This window comes from Heptranchias perlo, chromosome 8 (genome assembly GCF_035084215.1).
Source record: "Heptranchias perlo isolate sHepPer1 chromosome 8, sHepPer1.hap1, whole genome shotgun sequence".
In the NCBI taxonomy this organism is placed as follows: domain Eukaryota; kingdom Metazoa; phylum Chordata; class Chondrichthyes; order Hexanchiformes; family Hexanchidae; genus Heptranchias; species Heptranchias perlo.
The window spans coordinates 84,104,235-84,129,684 of NC_090332.1; the positions used below are offsets into that span (position 1 = coordinate 84,104,235).

The 25,450-nt window shown below is 40.7% G+C and overlaps 1 protein-coding gene across 7 annotated transcripts in view; it reads left to right on the forward strand.

Annotated features, from left to right (window-relative positions):
• The window catches only part of plcb4a (phospholipase C, beta 4a), a 399,841-nt gene that overhangs the window by 365,158 nt on the left and 9,233 nt on the right, over window positions 1-25,450 (forward strand). For 5 of the 7 annotated variants that reach the window (XM_067989437.1, XM_067989438.1, XM_067989440.1 and 2 more), the window contains 4 exons: window positions 9,173-9,274; window positions 9,926-9,983; window positions 11,842-11,928; window positions 15,536-15,572. In XM_067989437.1, coding sequence (XP_067845538.1) covers window positions 9,173-9,274; window positions 9,926-9,983; window positions 11,842-11,928; window positions 15,536-15,572 — 284 coding nt within the window. The remainder of the gene's footprint in view (window positions 1-9,172; window positions 9,275-9,925; window positions 9,984-11,841; window positions 11,929-15,535; window positions 15,573-25,450) is intronic. The other 2 variants (XM_067989441.1, XM_067989442.1) reach the window with 1 other exon arrangement.

Below are 25,450 nucleotides of genomic sequence, written 5' to 3' on the forward strand. Positions count from 1 at the left end.
CATTAATTTGGGAGTGGCAAATGCTTGAAGGACAATACCATTATTCACGATTGGAAAGAAGTGCTGAGTAAATGCCCTACATTTAAGTACGTTTATTTAAGCAGAACCTTTTAGTTATGTTCTGTTTCTGATAATTGAAAAAGAAGAAAGTTTAGTCTGCTCATTTTTAAAAATATTTCTTGGTCATCACTGTAAACAAAAAAGTCCCAAACACACTCTCAGAACTTATGAAAGGAAATATAATTTGTATTATTTTTGCATAAAACTCAGTACTTTATTACCTCCAAGCGCGAAATAAATTTAGAGGGAACTGTAAGTCAAAATGATGATATTTAAAGCCATGTTTGAGGTTGAGGAATCGCACTTGTGAACATACTTCACACACACCAGTTTCTATAATACAAGTCAAATAGATAAAGATTTTTACCCGCAGATCTTGCATAACAATGCTCAAGTTATGTCAGAGGACTAACTATTCTACAAGGACAGGAGCATTATCTGTTATTCAGATACCAAAGATCAGGTATCTGTCCCTGTAAGACTATAAAATGTAATTGCTCTGCATTCTCAAAATAAATTGCATGCTGATTGCCCTCAGATGTCTGGATCAATTAAAGATTGGGGGGGGAAAACTCGATAGAGCCTATTATTGGGCGTAGGTAGCGTGATCCGCTATTAATCCGCGCCCAATGGTCCCTTCGTCCGGCCTGAGGACTCACCATCAGGCTGCGTTGAAATCCAGATCTTACACGTCTATTCAATGCAATTTGCACTTGCCACCAGCAGGGGGAGCCCCAATCTCTATAAGGGAGGATGTCTCTTCAAATCTCTTAAAGGTAGCCGGTACCTGTTGTTGGCTAAAAATAACAGTCTGCTGTCTGAACGGAGATCAGGCATCGCACATGTGAAACACGGATGTGGGTTCCGTTCCTCAGTTTACATACTGATGAGTTATGCTAAAACATTGAATAAAGGTTGCGCACTACTAAATCCCGCATCGTCCAATCTGCATGCCAGACCTCACGAGTCTGCCGATCTGAGTTGGTACCAGGCCTGCGAGAGTACGTGCACCAAGGTTCTCTGCTGATGCACTACAGGCCTTGGTGCAAGAGGTGGACAGAAGGAGGGGCATCCTATTTTTGCGGGGTGGGGGGTGGTGCGGTGGTGGTGGTGGTGGCAAAAGGCCCTCCAGACATTTCTCAAAAGGCAGCGGGGGACGAAGTCAATGCCAGGCGCACAGCACCATGAACATGGATGCAGTGCAGGAAGAAGTTCAGTGCTTCGATACAAGTGGACAAGGTGAGTGAGGTTAACTGTCAAGTGGAGTCTCCTACCAACTGCACCACTAGCACCCATATCACCCACATACCAACAAACTCTTTCCATCAGTACTCAAGTCTTCCAATCAGATGCTTCCTCTCACCCTTACACATTACCACTGTTGCAAGCCGCCCACCCACAACTCACAGGCCACACACACTGGCAGCTATTCAACCATGACAGGCACATCACCCAGACACACGGCCCGCTTTCTTGCAGGAGAAGGTGGCGCATATCAGAAGACAGCAAGTGGCAGTGGCATTTAGCCCCTCATGCCTGTTCCGCCATTCAGTGAGATCTTGGTTGGCCTGTGACCTTGCTCCACATACCTGCCTTAGCCCCATATCCCTTAATACCCTTGTTTCACAGAAATCTATCAATCTCAGATTTAGAATTCACAAGTGAGCTAGTATCAGCTGCCATTTGCAGAAGAGTGTTTCAAACTTCTCCCACCCTTTGCGTGTCGAAGCGTTTCCTAAATTCATTCCTGTAAGTCCTGGCTCTAAATGTCAGGCTATGTCCCGCACCTTAGTAGTCAAGTCTAGGAGACCTCCAAAAACAGTTACAAATGTATCGGCAGCCAGAAACAATAATCCAGCCACTAACCTATAAATCTTGCATCGTCCCTTTAAATAGCCCTAGTGGGGGGTCCTACAGGCACTCTAAGACACGTTCAGATGGTCGGGGTTAAGACTGTGCGTTGAATTGAGCGTTAAGTGCCAAAATGGTGTCTATCACTTTAAATCAGCATTGCACACATATCCATTTCTCCTTACTTTACATGCTTCCGGAATTCGGTATTTGCACATGTGCTAACTCCTATACCAAGATGGCGTCCGGTGCACGTCACGCTGGAAACGTGCATGCGCAGCCAAGACGCCATCTTGGATGTTCGAGAGGCCGCGCAGCGCCGAAACAACGGGCGCTACACGGCCCAATTTAGCGCCCTAGGCCTTTTTTAAAAAAAATAATTGTGGCTCTTAAAATCAGTTAGAGCCCAGAGACAGTTTGACTCCTATATTAATATGATGACCCAGAATTTCCTCAGAGCTGCTCTCCCTCTACTGCCACAACTTCACCATAAATGCAGTGGAAACCCTACAAACATACCTTCCGCAAAGTTACAGTGTCGGAGTGGGAACAGCTCTGAGGAAATCCTGGGCGGTTGTTCATTTCTGTTGGTGGGGGACTTTCACCACACATTCCAAATGACCAACTTTCGATTGGCTCGTGTACAAATTTGTTATAACAGTCAGCTGCAAGAAATTTGTTTTCTTATAAATTTGCCTATAATTAAGTATCGACAGAAGAAGTGTGATGTGATTGACACAAAATGCATCCACAAACACACTTTTACTACAATGTTTTAGAAACGACTGTATGAAAACTGAATTTTTAAAAATTGTGGAACCTACTGAGGTTTTTGTGAGATTGTTTGACTTGTTTTATTCTTTGGTTTTATTGAAGAGTTCGTCATGTTGATAGTTCCGTTTTTTATTTTACCTTGTTTAATTTGCATTGTGGTTGAGTGAAGATTTTTGAGCAATTTAATGATTATTGTAAGTCAGGTACAGGTTTGGGCAAAACTTAAGCACTGTGGAAAGCTACCTATATATAATATGATGTATGAGAAGCTGGTGGTCGTTGGGGAAGGGATTGGAGCAGGACCTGATGCTGAACACTGGAATGGACAGCAAGACCAAGCACTGATGTGAGAAGAAGGGAATAGCCACAAATATGGAGGCTTTAGAGCAGGGTTCAAGAGGACCTGGAAAGTGGGCATATCTGGAGGTGGGGTTGGGAGATAGGAACATAAGAAATAGGAGCAGGAGTAGGCCATCCGGCCCCTCGAGCCTGCTCCGTCATTCAACAAGATCATGGCTGATCTTCTACCTCAACCCCATTTTCCTGCACTATCCCCATATCCCTTGATGCCTTTAATATTTAGAAATCTATCGATCTCTGTTTTGAATGTACTCAATGACTGAGCCTTCACAGCCCTCTGGGGTAGAGAATTCCAGAGGTTCACTACCGTCCGAGTGAAGGAATTTCTCCTGATCTCAGTCCTAAATGGCGTACCCCTTATTCTGAGACTAATTTTATTGCCCTTACAACACTCAGAGTATTAAGTGTATTGTAACCTGTACAGATTATTTAAAAGTAAACCAGTTGCAGTTGGAATATGATTCTAAAAACTGCACATCACTGAATGCAAGTTGTTGATGATGTTGAAGCATAAATTGTAAAGTCACTTTTGAGTGCAGCCTATCTGAGCCCTCCATGTGTTCTGGCAGAGGAGCTTGCCTCTGCTGCCCGACTGCAATACTTTCCTCAAGCTCCCACACCTACCCCATGAATGGAGTTTCTTCCAGTTTCCCCCCAAAGAAATTCTGCACCCCCTCCCTCTCCCCCCTGCACAAGCAGTAGTCCCACACACCAAAGCATTAACATCCCTGTCCGGACTGTCATTAATTCCTAACCATGATATCAGCACTTGGTCGGGAGACAGCCAGCCCCTACGGATTAGATCAAATACTCCTCATCCCCATCCGCCAGCCCCCTATTTCACCACCTCCCTCATAAACCTCACTGAGAGCCTCCACCACAAATCTCCCCAACAAGCCAAGATCATTTATGCCACTCGTTCTCGGCAGTCAGGAGTCATGGGATTCGCAGAGAGGGTCCTTTCCTCGCATGAACACCACTGAGTGAAAGAAAAGAGTATATATATATATAGCACCTTTCACATCCTCAGGACACTTCACAGTCAGTGAATTACTTAAGTGTAGTCACTCTTGTATAGCCAAATGCGGCAGCCAATTTGCAAACAGCAAAGTTCCACAACAGTGTTGAGATAAATGACCAATTAATCTGTTTTGGTGGTGAGGGCAGAGGGATAAATGTTGGCCAGGACACCAGCAGAATGCCCTGCTCTTCTTGTGCCATGGGACCTATTGCACCCACCTTAACAGGCAGACGGGGCCTCAGTTAGTGTCTCATTCAAAAGGCAGCACCTCCGAGAGTACAGCACTCCCACAGTGCTGAACTGAAGTCTTAGCCTGGATTATGTGCTCAAGTTCCTGAAGTGTGACTTGAACCCATGACTTTTTGACTCGGAGGCAAGAGGCACTGGAATTGGCTTTTTTTTTAAGTGCTTACAGCGTTCCTAGTGTCAGCAAGCCAGTGAAAAATGAGCTCATCAAGGAAATGAGAATGGAGATCTTTGAGGCTGGAATAGGGAGGGAAAGCCTGATGCACATGTCGCCAGCCTGAGGTTGAAACTGGGGTTCGGGATGAAGCTGGTTGTGGGGAGGGGAATAGCGAGGTTTGGTATCAGTCTGCTCAGTAGAAAGAAGTGGGTGTTTGGGATTAGGCTGGTGGAGAAGGGAAGAAAGGGTGAAGATGGAGATGATGGGGCGAGGGGCTTGCTTGAACTAGTAGTTATAATAGAAACTTATTCAGTCGCAAAGCTATTAGAGTGGCACAGTGCATTAAAAATAGTTATTTTGCTCTCAACAGCTTTGAAATAATATTGTTAAAAAGTACTTCAAATAGAGTAATGGATAATAAGAAGGATTTGGAAGGCCATAATCTAATCAAAGCATTGAAATTACATCCCCAATTACAGTGTGAAGCTTTGAGTGTTTTATGCTAGTGATCTTGGAATATCAATTAGCTTACAACTTTGAAAGCGCTCCATTCTATTTGTTGCCATTTATATATACACTGGTCATTGTGTTTAAGTTATTACTTTCTTCAGCCTTACTATTTTTGGTGATGGTGCTGTGTCTAGAAACTGAACAGTAATTATGTTTTTGTTTTACTTGTTCTTGGGATGTAGGCAATGCTGGCAAGGCAGCATTTATTGCACATCCCCGGTTGTCTTGAGGGAATTAAGAGTTAACCACATACAGAGCAATTTTAACCCTCTCTGCTTGATGGGAAAGAAGCAGGGGGAACAGTTAAAATGGAGCAGCTCCATTTCCCGGCGATCTGCGATTATAGCGCCGCTGGTTTTGGAACCCCAATGGAATTCAAACGCGCTCCTGAGCGGGTGTTTGCTGAGGGCTCCTCCCCCAACAGCCAGGAGACCCTGGCAATAACCCCCGAAGTTACCGTGCTACCGGCAGCCTTCTGGTGTTGTCAGCGGGCGGCCTCTGGGTTGCTCGATTTTCATCCTCCCCTGCCAGCCAGCTACAGCTTTCCGCTCGAATTGACCGAACAGCTGCCAGACGGGTTTCAAAAGAGACCCAACAATTAATATCTGCCCGGTCTCGAACTCTCACTCCAGCATGGGATGGCCGTCTGCTCCCGCCTGCAGTTAAAATTGGCCCTATTGTGTGGGACTTGGGTCACATGTAGGCCCGACCAGATAGCGGTGGCAAATTCCCTTGTCTGAAGGGCATTAGTGAACCAGTTGGGTTTTTACAACAATCCAGAAGCTTCCATGGTTACTTTTTTCTTGTGCCAGCCCACAAATTACTCGATTTATTGAATTCAGTTTCAAAACTTGCCATGAATGTGGCAGTGAATCAGAGAAGGCATAAAACTCCAAGCAAAATCACAATTACAGACAAAATAAATGTTGAATAATATGTCTTAAATCATCATAAGAACATTAATTGAATGCAGATTTGAATTTACCAAAATTGAAATGGTCCTTACAATTAATGATCACTGACGTAAAAACCCTGCAAAACAAGCAATAACATCGTATGAATAAAATAGTGAGGAAAATAAATTTTCTTTTATATTGCTGATTGTTCTCTTTGAAACTTAACTGGAAGGAACAGTTGTAGGCACTTTTTTAGTTTTTAAATTTACGGGTGTGTGCATTTTAGTAAATTTGTGTTTATGTAAGTGATAAAAGATTCTAACCAGCTACCTGCATCCACAATAAACTTATGCTTATTCTAAAAAGATATTTTTCGGCCAATTCACAGCACTAAAATTGTATTATTCACTATAGAAGAAAAGATATCATTATCTGCCTAATTAAGTAAAAGTGCCTTTGATCTTTGGTATAATCCTATTTTAATCAGTGGTGGTGAACTTGGGATTTACATGAAGGAGCAGCCAGGTAGTATTTATGTGTTAGAGCAATTAGAATTCAGAATGTTGATGGCTTTGTTGTTCACTGTGGTTTATTTTGGTGCTGCTAGGATACTAAACTTCATAAATAATTTTTTAAAAGCATCTCTTGTAGTTGACCAAACAAAACAGCAAAGAAAACTATTACTATGCCTCAACCCATCTTCACAAGGAACCATAAACCAAATATCATGCAAAACAGCCAAGTACAACAGATAGTAATAGAATATGCTATCAGCTCTTAACAATATAAAATTTAATTTTAGTCTGCAGGAATTAAGATTGTGCTTACTTATGGCTGTAATGTTCTATACTAAGCTTATTAAAGCACAGTTCAAATCACAGGAGATTAAGATGTAATTGATCATAATATACTAAAATTAGGTGGTACTTTGGACCTTTAAATGTATTCAATATAATCTTTCACGTACTATAACATTAATTAAATGGCTTTTTTAAAAAAATGGTAGAATCTGCATCAATTTATACTGTTTAGCTTTTTGTACAGGTCTAAGTGTACAGTACTAAATTTCAGGAATATTTAATACCAAAAATGCTTTTACAGAAATGATGGTGTGGTTGTGGGACTGTAGAGTACAATACATTTAACAGTGCATGTTTACATTAAATATATATATATAGCTCTTTTTAGCTAAATGGGACTAAAATATCTTATGACAAAACTGCGTAAAAGAATGGTATATGTATGTTGATAAAGTATGATGTAAATTTTGATGTAACACTTCATAAGTAATAAAATAAATAAAGTTCAAATACTGCCATAGCATATTAACCATGTAAAGGGGGTGTCAACACACAAAAGATAAGCAATAATGATTAGCTTCCTACTTAATAAGGAAAATTCAAGGTTTTAAAAAAGAGTTAATTAATATTACTTAGTGTGCTATTTTAATTTTGAAAAAATAATATATAATATATAATAATAATTAATATATAATATTATTTAAAAGAAATGACACAAATTTTCCAGAAAATGTAATCCACATCTATGCAGCTGGCTGGAAAGTTAAAAATCTTCCACCGCCTTGTGTGCTTAGCACCCTCTTTACATAAAACACATTAGACAGAACATCGGAAATTCTGTTTCTTTACCTCTTTAGACTGGACGGAGCTCTGAAAATATAGCATCATGTTGAAAAACAGCAGCAGCAGCAAAAGTGTGCATTCATACAGCATATTTCATGTGACAGCACTTCCTGATGATTAATAGGGATGGTGGACAAAGAGGAGAAAACACAAAGTAGTTTGGCGAGATGACCAAAACCCAAGTCAAAGAAATGGCTTCTGAGGAGGCTTATGAATGAAGAGGCAGAGTCACCATGTTAAAGAGATTTAGGAAGAGAATTGCAGAGTGCAGGTACCATGGTTACTGAAGGTGCAGATCGCTGATTATTCTGTTCCCCTTCATAATAGGTCTTCCAAATGTAGACTCCCATTGAGTGATGCTCCCCATCGCTGAATTTTAATAAATAACTCAATGAGAAAAAGCCAAGGAGGAAACAGAGTAACTCTGCAGGAGTGGATGGCACATATTGCTGAAGTATTATTTACAGATATCTGCAGCTGTTTTGAAGAATGCCTTCACCAGCACAAACTGAATAACAAGATTAAAGTTATTGGCCTATAAACGCGGGCGCTAACCGGCTGACTAAGCCCCCAATATGGCGGGCAGGAAACGCCGGCCGGAAGTGCGTCGCCTGCCATATTGGTGAAGGAATATAAATAGGCATTCAGGGCCCACGCCTGAAACAGACGTTAGGTCTTTTGCACATGCAAATAATGGGCCTAACGCCTGCATGATTGGTTTGCCCAGAGGTAGTCAGCGCCAGCGCTGGCTGCACTCAATAAAACCAGACCTTGGGACCGCCTGCTACCGAAAAGGTAAGTTTTTGATATTTACTTGAATGTGGAGTCAGGAGGACCCCACATTTAAAGACTGCAAGCCCCAACCTACCCCATTATGTTTGAAAAGTGTATGCATGCAGAATCCAAATTCTCTTGTCTTTTCCAATAGGATTGCAATTGTTTCTCCAAAATTAGGAAGCCATCCTTGTCATTGAGTAATTTTTGGTGCTGGGGTCAAAACACTAAATATTTTACACATATAAGGGTGAATTCAGTGATGATGTGCTCTTGCTGTGGATCCTTGATCGACAGGAATCTACATTTTGGTAGACCTATTCTTAAAAAAATAGTAACTAATGTTCCTCTAAAGGAAGGTCTTAACATAGTGTACAGACATGCCCACCTTCCCTCCTGTTGTTCCAAATACCTTTTTTTCACTTTTTAGCTTAGTGATGATATCCTAGTGAGGAGATTTATGTAGGAAGAGCAGTTATAATGCAACAAAGGATTTTGTGAGTAATGCCTGACAGTTTTTACTGCAGAATTACGGCATAAAGCTTCAAGTATCTGTAGGACATCCTTTCGGAGAAACCAAAATTATTATTTTGAATACTGTTCCCTTTTATGAAAATATATAATGCATGTTTTTGATTAATATATTCAGTGTGTGTGTATATATATATATATATATATATATATATTTATTGCTTCATCTGCTCAAAATGTCATAATTAGTTCATGCTAAATTAATAAGAAATGTCTAAAAAGTTAGTGTGTTTCACAGTTCGGAATGAACCCCACAAGCACTGTCCCAACACATGATTGTTTTTATAGAGCAAAGCAGCATGGCCTATGACTACATGTCATTGATTTGTCTTCTGTGTTTTTGCCATAGACTCAGCAAAGAAATGCGTGCCAACCAGGCTAAGAGTTCCATGGAGAACAGTAAAGCCATAAGCCAGGATAAAAGCATCAAAAACAAAGCTGAAAGGGAAAGGCAAGTTGACCTTCTGTAATAACGAAATTAAGAAAGAATATCTTTTTTTTTGATGGGGAGTTGGTTGCAAGAAGACTTTTAGAAAGAACAGCAAGCTTTGATGCTGCATAACCTGTCTTTACACTGTAATCCTTTCCCGATGAATAAACACAGCTTTGAATACCATGTTAAAATACTGCCTTTTAAATTTATGAGTAGAATAATTAAGAAGTACTGGACATCAGTATGCATTCTTAAATTTCATGTTCAAGGCCGTGATATATTGTAAGGTTTTTAAACTATGTGGTTTACAAAGCACTGTCATCTAGTAAAGATTTTACGTCTGAAAATTCTTGTCGTATTACTATTTCTCACAAGATTTTATGAAATGTTGCATTTTTAGATTTTTTTTTTTGCCTTTGTTAATTTAATTCTTTGGATTATTTTTGAACCCACAGTTTTCTTTTTGAATTTTACAGTCGATAATATTGATATGAGGCATAGGCATTGGAAACTAATTATGAACAAAATTTAATTTCAAGTACATTATAGGCTAGAAATCACTGTTGATGATACTAGCATTTGAAGGGCACGTTTCGTGCGGGCAGTTGCTGTTAAAACAAATCGTAGCAAAACCCCATCCCAAAGATTTTTAATGCTTTCTTTTTTTAGGCGAGTCAGGGAACTGAACAGCAGCAACACGAAAAAGTTCCTGGAGGAAAGGAAACGGGTATGTCGCTGTGTATAATTGCATACATTTAATCCCATTGATTCAATGTTGTAACTGTAATTTAGCAGCAATTTATATGTGGTCAATTGGAAGAAGCAGGCTGAATTGGCCAATTCCTTATCCTGAACTTTCTTATATTGCCTTCCCATTGTATTTATAGTTGATGAAGGAAAAGAGTTTGAAGGCAGTTGGGAACACGGTGGGTAAATGAGATGAGAACTATTTGCTCGTGCAGAGGGTAAACACCAACACAGACTGGTTGGGCCGAATGGCCGAATGGTCTGTTTCCGTGTTGTAACTTCGATGTTGTATTTCGATGTTAGTTTTGATTTGACTTGTAGTATTTCCATTGTCTAAAATCAATAAATTGTTACATTAGAATCATGATATTACATAGAGATGGTGTAATGTATATTAGTATTATTAATCTAGAGTAAGTAAGAAAGAAAGAACTTGTATTTATATAGCACCTTTCACGACCTCAGGACATCCCAAAGCACTTTACAGCCACTGAAGAATTTTTGAAGTGTAGTCACTGTTGTAATGTAGGAAACTTGGCAGCCAATTTGCACCAAACAAGGTCCCACAAACAGCAATGAGCAAATGACCAGATAATCTGTTTTAGTGAGCAGTGAATACAGTAGACTAAGTTAGAGTAAGTAGAAATAAATCAGTGTCTCAACTGGAATGAATGTTTCCATAGAATGTATAACACAGGAACAGGCCATTCGGCCCAACTGGTCGATGCCGGTATTTATGCTCCACACGAGCCTCCTCCCAACCTTATTCATCCAACCCTAACAGCATATCTTTCTCCTTTCTCCCTCATGAACTTATCTAGCTTCCCCTTAAATTTTAATGGCCTTGTTTACCTGCGTTGCTACTTTTATTGACTTGTGAATCTGTACCCCTCGATCCTTGGCTCCTCCACCCCATTTAGACTCTTATTTTCCAAGCAATATGTGATCTCCTTATACCTCCTAGCAAAATGCACCACCTCACACTTATCTATATTGAAGTTAATTTGCCATTTACACGTCCATTCTGCAAGTTCATTAACGTCTTGTATTTTGTTGCAGTCCTCCTCACTATTAACTATACCACCCCCCCCCTCCCAAAAAAAAAATTGGTGTCATCTGCAAATTTTGAAATTGTACTTCTGATTCCCAAGTCTAAATCGTTTATGTAAATGGTGAACAACGGTGGTCCCAGCACCGATCCCTTAGGTACACCACTTCCCACATTCTGCCAGTTAATGTTTGGGGGCCTAGTATGGAAGGTCACATTGTCAGAGCATTTTCTGCTTTTATTTCAGCACACTTCTGATATGCCATGCCCGTCTGGAGTCCAGCAGGGGCGTCTAAGAGGAAAATTGGCCCTATATTCCCACCAGATGCTTTGAAACTCACAGCTCACTTGTTTTAATTGTGTGGAATCTTTAGTTATTCAGCAGGCTCAGGGCTAAGAGACCTTCACAGTATTCCAATGAGCATAGGTTAATCTTGTCATAAATCATTCTTCTTTAGTCTTACTGCTATTTATTTGAGTATTACTTACAAAATGATTGCCAGGTATTTCTACTGTCACATTCCAGGGTATATTTTTTTCACTAATGTTATCGAAACAGTCACTGTGAATGTAAAGCAGCTTCTTCTACTTTATACTTCACGTAAACTTTTTTGTTAACATTAATGAAGGGAGGAAAATGTATACTGCCATAGTATGTATTGGTATTCTGATGCAGAAGGTTTGTGCAATAAACTTCAGATAACTGTTAGCAATTCATGTACATCATCAAAATAACATCTCCTGCAGTCGTTATTTCCTGTGCAATATAACTGCATTGTCATCTTTGTAGCTTGCAATGAAGCAGTCCAAGGAAATGGATCAATTAAAAAAAGCTCAGCTTGAACAACTGGAAGGCTTGGAGAGACAAAATGATCAGGTAGCGGTTCTAAACATCAAATGTTTATAACATTAGATTGTGTAGTGATGAAGATAAGGAAAATGAAAGGATTATTTATTTTCTTAACTCGCCCTCAAAGCTTCCTTTCTGTGGGCTTATGCGATCAAGGTTTTAATGACCTGTAATGCATGTTTTCATATTTACTGATGCCCAGATAGTCTCTGATAATTTCATCACTGATGGAAACACTATACAAGCCAGACTATTATGCATAGCATCAGGATAAGGGAATTGTTACACAAAGAATTATTTATTCCATGAGTCTAGTTCCTTTCTCATCTGTCAAAAACACAAAAGCTGAACAAACACAAAAACAGGATTGTGATTTAATTACTGGTTAATTATAGAACCCATGTGCTGGGAACATTTGATTCCTTTGTTCTTTGATGCACTAAAACAAAAGGATTCACCAAAAAAGCACAGCATGAATTCCTAAGCGTGATGTTGTCCCCTAGCATTGTGTGGAGAATCGGTGCAAACTATCATTTAAGGTTGACATGACATTAAGTTCTAAATAGCTAGTGCCTTTTTTTTAAAAAAAAGTCTCTGAGTACAGAGATACTGTGGTAACCGTCGTGATATTTCCTAACAGTTCTAGTAATCTTTATAATTAGCCTTTGAACAATTTGTCTACTTTTGAAAGCTGCATATCAAGCTTCGGCAACAAAGGACAGTATTAAACACAATGAAAATAATGCCACTTGGAACAGCTCATTAGTAAAATATAAGCTCGATAGCAGACTGCATATTTTTTCTGAAAAATATAAAAGAAATTTGCTCGCATTCACAAACTAGATATTTGTCAGAAGAGGCATTAAAAGCTTTGTCTTAAAATGAATTTTAATCTTGCATGTTTATTTTAAAAAATCATGTTATAATTTAAATATTTGAATAATAACATAAATAGGTTAACCATTTTCAAAGATTAGGATTTTCAGACAAATAGATTAGGTATTCATATATCCTAGTATCCCATGGCATAATTTCATAGCCTATGTCTTTCGAAAAATGTTATTAAGTTAATATTTCTTTTTTAAGAGAATCTTTGGGTAATTCATTTTATGTGTTAAAGAAGCCATTGCTCCAGTAATTATAAAGAGGCATTTATCATTACATCTACAAATTGGAAAAAAAATTCTACTGGTTAAATGCAACTGGGAACCGATGTAGAACCTTGCTTGGGAGTCTTTCATGGTGCTTTCAGTTTTGTATCTTTGTATCTACCCTTTGATCTGAGATGTTTGAATTTAATAAACAGTAAAATGCATATTAATTAAAATTGGCATAATCATAAAATCTGCTCATGGCTAGTTCACTGGACCAGCTGGTTAAGGCAGTCATTAGTTGAGTTGTACAGAGCAGGAATAGCCCAGGTTCAATCTCTAGTCTGAGCTGAGTGAGCTGATCTCAGTAGTGTGCTGAGGTTTTCCTCAGTATCCCTGCGTCAGGGGAGGGGGGATAAAATCAGCCAGGGTTCCTGCCCCTGGTTGCTATGCAGCAGAACATCTGGTTGATTGGGATGAGGGGTCAGGACAGGATCAGGCTCAGCTGTAATGGTCCCAGATGATTAGCCTGGCAACACGACTATAAAGCCTTCATAGGTGAAGAATGGATAGTTGGGTGAGGGACTGGAGAGCACCTGGTGTTTATTGAACCTCACCCCAGCAAGGGGCCGTAGCCTCCAGGGGAGGGAGAGGAGAGAAAATTGGTGGTAAAAGGAGGAAGGGACAAACTTTGCCCATACACCATAGATTTTAATGTTTGTGTCACCAGGATTAAAAGTTAGATTTTCTTCCTTTTAAAAATCTATAATTAGAAACAAAGAAAAGAGCCACATGTATGCCTAGAACTAAAAACAAGCATAATGGACCAGAATTTCCTGGATTGCACTTGCACAGAATTTACACCTAGAACTTGCACACAAAGTCCCTGTGGTGCTCATTTGCCTACGCTGAAATATAAAAATGGTGTAAAACAAGTGCAAGTGCAGCACCACCAACAAGGCAAATGTATCGGACTGCTGTCTTCTGCCATGTCACCTCACTCTCTCAGCGCCTTTTGCCTCTGTTGCTCCTTTTTCTCTTCCATTATTATGCCCATTAGGAAAGTCAATCCTGCTGCTTAATCCTTCTGATCGTGTTGAGGGGGAAGGGGTCTGAAAAAATCTCAGGTGCACGGAGACTGACAGCACTTCGATTAAGTATAGTGCAAGTCTCAGTAAGAATTATTTTTTTAAATCGCTGTCAAACTCCAGAAATTTCAGTTACCCAAATATCAGGTAACTCTGGGCTGTGCTGCACCTACGTTTTTTGTAAATCTGCGCCAGCGCATTTATGTAAACCCAGGAAATTTGCACAAAACTGCTTTTCTTAATGGGAGGAGCGGAGTTATCCAGATGAGCGGCAGAGGGTTTCGGCAGACATATCGCAAGCGGCTCAAATGATCGTGAAAATTCGTGCGTAGCGATGTTTCACCGTAAAACTGCCGTATTTTGTTCTAGGAAATCCCGAGCCAATAATTCATTTGGATCTTGAGTCTTGGTTTGGAAACCTGCTTTCCATAGAGTAAGATGATACAGGGACCTGTAGGAAGTTGTTCTATGGAAGCAGAGGATGAAATCACAGCTATATGTTTAAGTTTTGAGCATTAATAAAAAAAAGACTGGTTACATGGGTAGCCTAGAGGTAACAGTTCTTTTATCACCAAATATTTATGATTGTGAGCCCCTTAGATGCCTAAAGCCTAGGCTTACCTACCACAGTCTGACCCCATCACATACATGCCTTCTGTTGTCTGATTTCAAAGCAGAACTGGTTGCAATCATGCAAAAAATCTCTTTGAAGAGGCCAATGATTCTCATAAGAGGGGCAACTAGGAAAAGTTGGAGATTAAGGAGCATTCCATATTATACAGTTCCACATTTTACAGTAATCAAAAAATTTGATGTGCGGTTAGGATGCTTCTCATCTTTTCTTGCGCTTTTATAACATCCGCAACCCGCTATTCTCCTTCAATACTGCTTATTGCGTGATGCAAAACTTCGCAAATCTATTTGAATACCTTCATCAAAACCTCGAGAGCATTTTCTGCTGAAGATGTTTTGAAGGAGCAACCTTTTATTTCCACAGTCAGCTTGGTGGTGGGCTCTATCTCTTGTCTTCAAACTGCAGTCTAATTGTTAAGTAAAGGTATGTTGCTTAATAATCATCAGCACAACTTATCTGTGAGCTGCAACTGATCTTGACAGCATCCAGATATTTTTAGCATCCCTTCTTTGCCTCCATCTCTATAGTGCTTTGTCTGCATTCTTTTATTCATTGTCCTATGGTTACTAGTCATAATACCTTCTAGAAAATGGAAACAAATTAACAGACATCTTTATATGATTTTTTTTTTGTTACTACATTAGTGAATGTTTGATAAGAAACTTTATAATCCAAAAGATCATGTTGAATTTATTGTTATTTTTTCCATTAGGATTCAGATGTTAAAAAGGCATTTTAAAGAATATTTTAATAAACACTGCCATTTCATTTTATTTGCATTTTTGGTTTGTAATCACTGACTATTATTTTTGTACAAACAGCTGCTGAAATCATGTCATGCAGGGTCTGGCATTCAAGGTAGGACTGTTCTTAATTGCCAAACAACAATCAAATCTGTTGTTTCATTTTGACAGCATTTCATATCCAGATACAAATGAGCATATGAGTGATTAAAATCAGTTTCTACATTCATTGATGTGACAATTAAAACTTTCAGAGTGCAGAACAATGCATCATCAGCCATGGAGCTTTCTCAGTCCAGGCTTTCTGAGCAAAGTCCAAAAGTAGTAGGGTATTAAAAGTGCCCAGAGGCAGGATTCCACAGTTCTGCTGGTTTTGTTCCACTTAACTCTCATATGTTAGAAGAGTTGGACTGCAAGAATGGGTGGTGGAGATACCCTCCAATGAAATGAAGGATGGCTTTCCGAAGTTGGACTTTGGTTAGCATTTTGGGTATTCTTGGAATAATACTGTTGACCTACATTACTGCAATAAAATGCGTAACTACTGTCCAAAATAATCAGATCATTAACAAAGGCACATTGGATAGCTCGTTCAAAAAGTCGGTACGGGCACGATGGGCCGAATTGCCTCCTTCTGTGCTGTATGATTCTATGATTGAGGGTCATTTTCAACTTCGAAGCCTGGGTGGTAACCTGGTGGAGTGGATCGCCCGCCCTTTTATAGACCCCCTTCAATTATTGTTCCACTGATTTCCTTGGAGCAAAAATTAGGGAGCGGCTTTACAACGAGCGGGTGATGCACTCTACCATTTAACCACCCAGGCAGCAAACTTGCAAATTTACCTCATTATTTCAAGCAGATTTGAAGATCATATTTTTTAAATTTTGAAATTCATGCAAACAAGACTTTGTCAACGTGTCAAGGATAAAGTCAAAGTAGATGCTCTATAAATAACCATCAGAGATGATTTCCTCAGTGCAGTATATGCAGTGAAATTGTAAACATGCATTAAAATGGTTTTATAATTTGTTACATATAGCATAGAAATTCTAAGTTCAGTTTAGCAAGCAAGCGTGCAAGGTGTGAAATGTATAGTGATTGACACACTACAGATCAATTGTGATAGAAGATTTGGGGCATGATTTTAGCCAGGAGCCGGGCAGGGGGTGGGGGGTGGTGGAAATCCTGACGGGAAACCCGGAAATACAGGTTTCCCAGACCTCCTTACGATTTTGACGTAAGGATGTCGTTTTTTGCCGGTTTCTTGCCCGACAGGCCAGCCTAATTGACAGGCTGGTTCTCAGTCGGACGGGAGAAGAGGAAGGAAGAGGACGTGATCAGGTAAGTGCTAGATTGAGGGGGGTCGGTGGGGCGGGGGGGGGGGGGGGGGGGGGGGGTCAGTCGTCAGGGTTGGGTTGTCGGGGGGGTGGGGGGGGTCAGAGATCATTGGGTTTGGGGGTAGGCTTGTTGGGGGAAGCACTCCTGCTCCTCCGGGCCCACATGCTGTGCTATAAAGGCACTCGCCTACAGTTTCAGGCCTTCTCGTCTCCCATCAAGTGGCGTAAAGTAGAAGGCCCGGGGACCCCAGCCTCCAAGGGTTAAAATCAAAAAAGCTTTGAAAATGGAGGCCTGCAGCCTCCATAAAAGCTTTTAATGCCCTGCCCGACCCGCCTCCTAAGAGCGGGTTGGTTGCCTGCCCCTCATCCCACCCTCGTGAAAACCAGAAATGGGCGGGTTTTAGATTTTTGCAATTGTTACTGCCCCCCTGCCCCCAACCCACCCGTTTTTCCAGGCAAAAAATCATGCCCTTGGTGTCAGCTGATTGAGAACACTTGATTTTGGCACACAAGATATTGTTCACTCGAGTTTAGTTGCCACTAGTGACCTAGCTAGGTGAAAATTCAGGTGAGGCAACTAGTTAATAAATGCAGTTATAATTCTAAACAACTAAACAGTGTTTGAATGGAACTGTTTAAAATGCACATTTTTTTCTCAACAAAAGCCAACATTTTCACAATGTTTTATAATGTATTTTAAAATTATTTATTAAGTTCATATACCCCGTGAGCCCTGGACAGACCTGCCGCAGCATCGATATTCACGTGCCATGGTTGGGCTCGCTGCATATATCGGCCTTGAGGTGCCACAGCATTCTAGGACCTTGGATATAGTATACGAGGAGAACTTCACTGTTTTTATTCATTTACTTGTAGTCTATGGGCAATATAAATAAAATATAACAATTTGGTAGTGATAGGACGTGCAAACATTATCCAATTTGTGCTCCCAGGAGATGAGCGTGATTTTCGACTGCCACCCACCCCCTTGGCGAGGTATCCGACAGTTGAAAATAGCAGGGGAACAGTGGCTGCCCCTTGGACGCCCGAGTCCTGCCTGATGCAATTTTCAGGCGGGTGTATAAATGCCCTTACAGCACTTCTGCCCAAAACAGGCTGAAGGCCACTTGCATATGCAAATGAGCATCCAAAGCCGGGTGTAGGACCCCCGTTTGCAATTTTCCAGTACAAATGGGCAGGTTTGTGCCAGACGGTGAGCAGCCTAACCAACAGCAATGCTCTTCCTGGCCCTACACGGATACTGTGGCCCACTGCCAGCCACTGGGTAGTCCCCCTCCGGTCCACCTTTTACAACGTTAATTCCCAATAGATTTGCTCTTGTAACTATACCATTGTGCAAAACAATTCTGCATTGATTTGCAGTTAAGCATTTTGTTGGATGAAAATATTACATGAGAATATTGTTTATTGTTGAGAAATAGTATCCTCAATTTTCTGGTATTCTTTGATACCTTGGTTTGTCCACACTTTTTTTTAGTATGATGGGAAATAATAAATTATTGTGTCGCACGTAACTTTTAAAAACAAATATTTGCCAAGAAGCCTAAAATATATCATATTTGTAAGCCTTACCCAGGTACCTGGCAGATACTTTTGGCAAAACATTTAAGATTATACAGCACTTCATGACTTCTAGGGAGCCTCCTATCTCTTTGAGCTTCAAAGTTTCCATGGTGGCTCCTGCATATTTTCTGTTTGAAGCAGAGACAGGAGGTTAACAATCCAGTAGCCTTAAGAAGCCACATAATGGCAGATTCTTCACTCGTCCCCTCACACCACCAGCAACAGTGGTAGGAGGACATTTGTCATATGCATGTCTGGACATAAAAGACTTATTGTTCAGGGAATACATCTGAGACACCTAGCCTGTACACTTCCAAAGAAACTTCCCTCTGTTCAGATCAGAGTGCAGTACTGGAAAACATACTTTTGACGGAAGTGGATATTTTCTGCTTTTACACACCACAGAGAAGTATGATATGAAATAAAAGTTTTTGTTTTGCCTATTTTGTGAATATGAATTTACGAGGATTTAGAGTCATCTTCCGTCAAGATATTCACATTACTCAGATACTTCAAGCAGTTTATCGAGTGGACTAGTTGACCTGGAAGATAAATACTTTCACATTAACTGACAATAAGATAAGGGAGTCTGGAGCAAGTAAAGGACATTCACGCATCAAGCCCACTCAGAGTCTATGTATGTGTGGTACCAGAGCGGAATAGGCACTCGGGGTTAGCAAATTCGGCAGAACTCAATCTCACCAGATCTCCACGTTTTCTGTACTTCCAGTTGGGCCTTAAAGTAGATCTAAGGAACACTCACCATAAATAGGCAAGAACTTAATTTCAATATTGAAATTTATTTTAATGACACGCATAGTAGTGCTGTGTAATTTTTATTGATTCTCACCATGAATGAGCTGAGTTCATCCTTGTAAAATGAGCAATGGAGGCAGGCATGTTCTGGGCATACAGCAAGGCAGGACTTAAAGAGGGCCTGCTGTGCTTTCAGAATAAATATCTGAAAGTGCAATTTATCATTAGCTTTGTACTAGGTATGGCTTTCACTCCTACTTTGATCAGTTTTTTAAGGTTTTTGCCCGAAAGTTGCTGCAGCTATAATTTTGAAAATAGGAAATCCAATGGGGTTTCTCTGTTTTTGTTATTTGTTATATGAAGAAGAGAATGAAAGGAAGCAGGTATGTCAGTGATGGACAGGGTCACCATGGCTTTGACCTTTTATTCATCTAACTCATTCTAAACTGCCACAGAAGACATTGTCAATATTAGTTGAATATCTACTTCCTTGACAACAGTCATTGTGCGTTGGTTTTAAGATCGTCCACCGTGTCAGGATTATTTGATAGAGAGAGGACTGCATGGATAGCTCTTAGAGACTTAGGCTACCCACTTCAGCCCTGACTCCTGACAACTTTGAGTCAACCATGAACAGAAGCAGAGCACAGCTACAACAAAGCCTTTACAACCACCAATTGATTGTCAATTGCAGTGTAGGTGTCTGGACGCAGGATTTCAGATCAGATGGCATTTTGCAATATAGCCACATTAGGGTTTGATAAATTTGCGAACCAAAGACTCATAAGGTGAAGGAGGATGCCGACTCACAGTCAAGGGCAGATGAAGATGAGGATCCAGAAGACATTCTCTGCTGAAACAACTTTGCCTCTCATTAATGAAACCTTCACCAAAGTATCCCATGCACCCCGTGCATTGGCAATCCTCGCTACACGTGTACAATGCAATCACCAAATGCACCTTCACCAAAATTGGCCTCCTTCATAACATAATTAGTATAGGTCCCATTCTTTTTGTCTGCTATTACCTTATTCATAGAATCATAGAATGTTACAGCTCAGAAATAGGTTATTCTAAACCATCCCAAGAAATTTTTTGATACAGTTGAGTATAAGTGCAACTAAATTTTATGCCCAATCAGTGATTTTGTAAGTGTCTACTCCTTCTATCCTGTTGTTTCCTATTGGTGACAGCTGGATTTTCCTCTACTCTACTTCACAGAATACAGTGGCATAGTGGAGGAAAATGAAGAAAAATCGGGCAAGGCAGCTTGCTGCCTCATCCCGTCCTTACCTCCACCCGCGTGGATTCCCTTTTCTCTTCCGCCATAGGGTAGTAGGCCCCCAAAGCCCAGACCACTCCACCACTTGTAAAAAAAAAAATCAGTAGAGAGGCGAGACCCAGATACCTGCCCAATTTTCCTCCCTACCCCTGCCACTGCTGACTCCAAGGACCACCAGGAGAAGAGTAGCAGGGGGACCCTGGGGCATTAGTCTGGAAGCTCAGCAAATTTCAGGGTAAGCATCAAAGCTGACTCTGAGTAACATTTGAATAATCCCAATGCAGACTTTAATTTTTAACTGAATTGGAAATTCAGAACATTACAGTATTTCTGTGGCAATTTTTGAAGTGGATTTGGATCGTTTGTGATTCACGCTGAAGAAAAAGCACCATGCAAATAAGGATTGTATTTCATGGTGAGTTATTTCATTGGATCACAGTTGCCATGGTACCATAATTATCACCAGCATTTTCATCAGAGTCATTTGGAGTTCACCAGTGCTTCAGTTTCTACTGCTATTGTCAATAGTTTATTAATTTGCTCCATAGTTTTGTATATACACTTGTTTTTATGCCTTTTTTATTTCAACTGATTTTAATATCAGAATCTTTCTCTTTCTTGCAATGGACTTAAAAAATATTAAGAGAACTTAATGCTGTTTAAAGGAAGGTACATCTCAGTAGATTATTCACAAGCACGAGAGCACGTTGCAAATCTCGAAGTTCACCCTTTCCTCATAACTCAGACCCCTGACAATACAGGACACCCTCCTGGCTCTTTCCTGTACTGTCTCCAAAAGTTGAAGTATTAGGATTATGAAATTAAATCTCCAGCAATTTTAAACAAAATTTTATACAGAGATGATCCCCTGAAAAATTATTGGCATGTGAGAACCAAATCTAAAATGCATATTAACTTCCAATAGAATATAAAAATACACCCTGGAGATATTGGGCTTAATTTTCCATTTTTATTCTCTTCACAAGTGTAAAGCCTGTCTTTCCCCACAGGATTCACCTACTTTTCTATTTTAGTGTTCAAACAATAAATGACGATAAAAATTCCTCATGGCAGAAAGAAGTAACATCATTCAAGTTCCTTTCTTGTCGGTACCAAATGTTCATCAGCAATGTAAGCCATCATCAAGAAGCTGCCTTAAAGGAATTACCACATAGCATAGAGGTGATGGTAGAAGTTTTGAAAATAATTCCTTTGAATACATCTGTCCCCTCCGGCAGGAAAATCAAAAGTGTCTTACATAGACATCACTCCAAGAACACAGATTATGATCTGTAAACAGCGCCAGAGTTTCAAATAATTGGAAGACACTGTAACTGCTCTGTAAAACTTAGTCCAATTGAAGCATTATGGTAGTTTAACCATACATTAAAATATTAGACAATTATTCGGAAATTTCAACTGTTAACACAACTGAAGTTTCATTAACAATATAATTCCTAACTTGTATGTTAGAGATATAACAACAGGATGCACCTGGAGACAACTGTGACAATGGCGATGAGGGGATAAGAAAGACAGGTCAAATTATACCATATACGCGATGGACATCCCTGGATCCGCATTTACAGATCCAGAGAGCCCTACCAGGAATGTCGGAAAAGACCCGTCTTCACTGCATCCACACCACAAAAGAGACATCACAGAATTATCCTTTCTCATCAATACTAGCCAGCAGACAACTTCATGCCACAGCAATGACTCCTCCCTTGGCTGTAAAAGTCACCACTACATTAAACTTTTACACCACCACCCCTGATATATGCCACATCAGTCAGCTGGCTGTCTAGCAATCCATCAAGCAAATGATGAGGCTTTGTCAACACATTCCTGCTCCCTGTGAAAAGATGAAATCAGCATCCAAAACCTTTACCAGGTGGCCAGGTCCCCAAGAGTGCAGCGTAACATATAATGCACCCACATCGTCATCGAGCTGCCACCACCACTTATTCCTGCTCAACTACGCGCTCTGCCTCGACCAGTGCTATCCCCTCATACCCACTAACTTCATCCTCCAGGATGTGTGTAACAATGTTGGTGCTTGCAAATGGAGCTGTTGGATTGTTAGCTCACCAATACGCATTCAAATAGAGCTTGCATTGCAAGGTACTGTGCGATGTGTGTCGGCGGTGTGTATGTTTGTGCAGGAGAAGGGGAATAAGACGTAATAGTAGGATGGTAACGGTCCTGAGCTGAGGCCTTGTGCTTCACCTTCTCTACTTCCTCCATGCTCTGGTATTCTAGGATGTCCAAAAGAATGAAGGGCCTGCTCTGTTAGGACCCGATTCTATGAATTTTGTGCCATCTTGTGATGCAAGCAGAAATGTAGTCTTGCGATCCCTTTAATTTGGACCAGCCGCCCTTAGAGGACCGCATGTTTGTGTGATTTCCTGAACCTTTCCTGATAACGAAGATCCCTAAGACTAGGGGCTGGATTCTCCGCCCTTTGGACGACTAACCGTAGAGGGGGAATACGACCTGCCCATATGAATTTACTGCGAACTTGCTGCAACTTTCTTCCAGGGCGAGTTTTGAATGGTAATACCACTCTTGAACTTTTGAACTGCCTTTACATCCAGCCACTATTTCCTCAAGGGGCAATGTCAAAGTGCGTGCAGTTAAACAAGCTCTTCTGTGTTTCACATCATCGTAAGAAGAGGTTGGCCACTCTGATGACCACCCAGGCACTTCTAGATCCTCAATTGCTGCCACCTCATTGCCAACTCCATCATGCATGTCACCTACTCCAGCACCAGCCCAGAAATTGCCACTCAGGGAGAAGTAGCTATTGAATCAGATGGGTTTTCACTGAGTGAAGCACTGAGCACTACTGGGTAGTGGAAGAGAGGAAGAATCCGATTCCTCCACAGAAAGGTGAGAAATGATGAGTCTCGTGACCTTTATCTCAAGGGCCTAGTATTCAAAAGAGCTACGATTAGGGAACATCCATGGAGACTAACGGAGACAATTTCCACGCATATGGTTGAGATGATAAATAAGTGGGAGGAGTCCTTTACCTGCATTTGCAAACCATTCCAGAAAGTTTCTCATGACCTGCAGAACACCCTGGAGACTGTGGCAGTCTGGGAGATGTTTGTGGCATCAAAATGCCAGGAGCTGCATCTAAGGACATTGGTGGCTTTGGAGTGATAGCTACCACTCCTTCAATGGTCAGCCTGATGGTCAGCCTGAACATCACACTTACACAAAGCTTCTAAGACCTGATTGGGACAATTCAGTCTGTAATGATACTGACCAGTAGCACCTCTGATACTGTGCCCAGCACCACTGAACTGTAAGCAAGCAGTGTTCCAGATGGCACTGTCTCTGCAGAGAGTGGAACTGAGCTTAATTCCTTAAAGCACCTTCCAATACCTGCACATGAGGGAGCTTCTAATGGAGGCCTCTAAATCTCCAGGGGAACCATCCCAGCCATCCACTGCTCAACTTCGTCTCAATCAGCAAGCGCCTCACAGGAGTAGTAGACTAGGAGTTTGAACACATAAGTTGGCTGCCACAAAAAGTATACAAGGTGTTAAGAAGTAGTTGTAATTGTCTACTACTCCTGTGAGGCGCTTGCTGATTGAGACGAAGTTGAGCAGTGGATGGCTGGGATGGTTCCCCTGGAGATTTAGAGGCCTCCATTAGAAGCTCCCTCGTGCAGGTATTGGAGGATATTTTGGCATCTTTGGGTTAATGTGATTATGGAAAGTAAACGGCTTGAGCACGTAGAATTCTAAGTTCATGTCTGGGGATACTTGCAAGTTTTGGGAGTAGGATGATGACAGGGGACCTTTGGGCTTCAGTCTTCTGAAGGAAATTGGCAAAATCTTTGACAGTGAGGGACTTTGTGAAGGTTTGGGGGTAGAACAGGCAGGTGTTCAGTGTCTTTATTTGCTATGTCAACCTTTGTTCATTGAAAGCACTGGAATATAAATTATACCTTCCTTTCTCTAGCTGTTGGCTATCTTGATCTACCGTCTCCATTTCCTGTGCATCCACCTCATGGTATGGGGATGGAGGTACTCTCCCTCTCAGTTTCATCATCGTCCCCCTTCAACTTCTGAAAGCAGAATGGCTTTCATCATTACGATGTTACATAGTACACAGCAGTATCTGCCTTTGGGACATCTCACTGGTGCTTCTAATGCCACTTATATAGTGGCAGTAATTATTTGGGGTGAAGTTGGGTAAGATGGGTCAGAGAGGTTAGCCATGCCCATTTGACCCCATTTAAATATGGCAGAAGAGGCTCCTGGTGGGCCATAAAGGGCACTGGCAAAAGTTCTTGCAATTATATAGTGCTTTATCGCACCTCTCAAAAATGTACCAAAGTGCATCACGTACAATGACTTACTTAAAAGTGCAGTTACTGTTATTATGTAGGCAAGAAGAAAGACAGGACTACTGTTCATCTTTCCAGAGGGGGTGGTGGTTACTTTCCATTAAATAGCTGAAAATTATTGCAAGTATAAGTTTGGATTCAACCACTCACTGCCTCTCTTCTGTAAAGTCATCTGCACATGAAATCACCCAGTGTTATTCACCCACATAATATCTAAAGTCACGAACAATCAATCATATGCCAATTTATACCAGGCAGTAATCACGTATCATCTTATTCACACACAACAGTCTCAGCATTTTTCAGCTTACAAATGATTTTACAAAAAAAAATCCAAGAATCACGTTAAAAACACAACCCAGGAAAATAAATGCTCCTTACAATCAAAGGCTGCTACCTCTTAAAATACAGATCACGCATTTTCTTACTGTCGACATAGAGTCTACTTTATGTAGGGTTTATTATATCACCATTTTGTAAGCATTGACTAAAATTCAGCAACACAAGTAAGAATTTTTTTTTAAATAATGCACTATGCCCATACAATTTGTCACTGTTCTCAGCCTGTCACCACTATGGCTTACGAGCAGCAGACATTGATTACTTCAACAAAGCTAGAATCAATTCCCTCTTCACATTATACTCTATTGAAATAAGGAACCATTGTTTT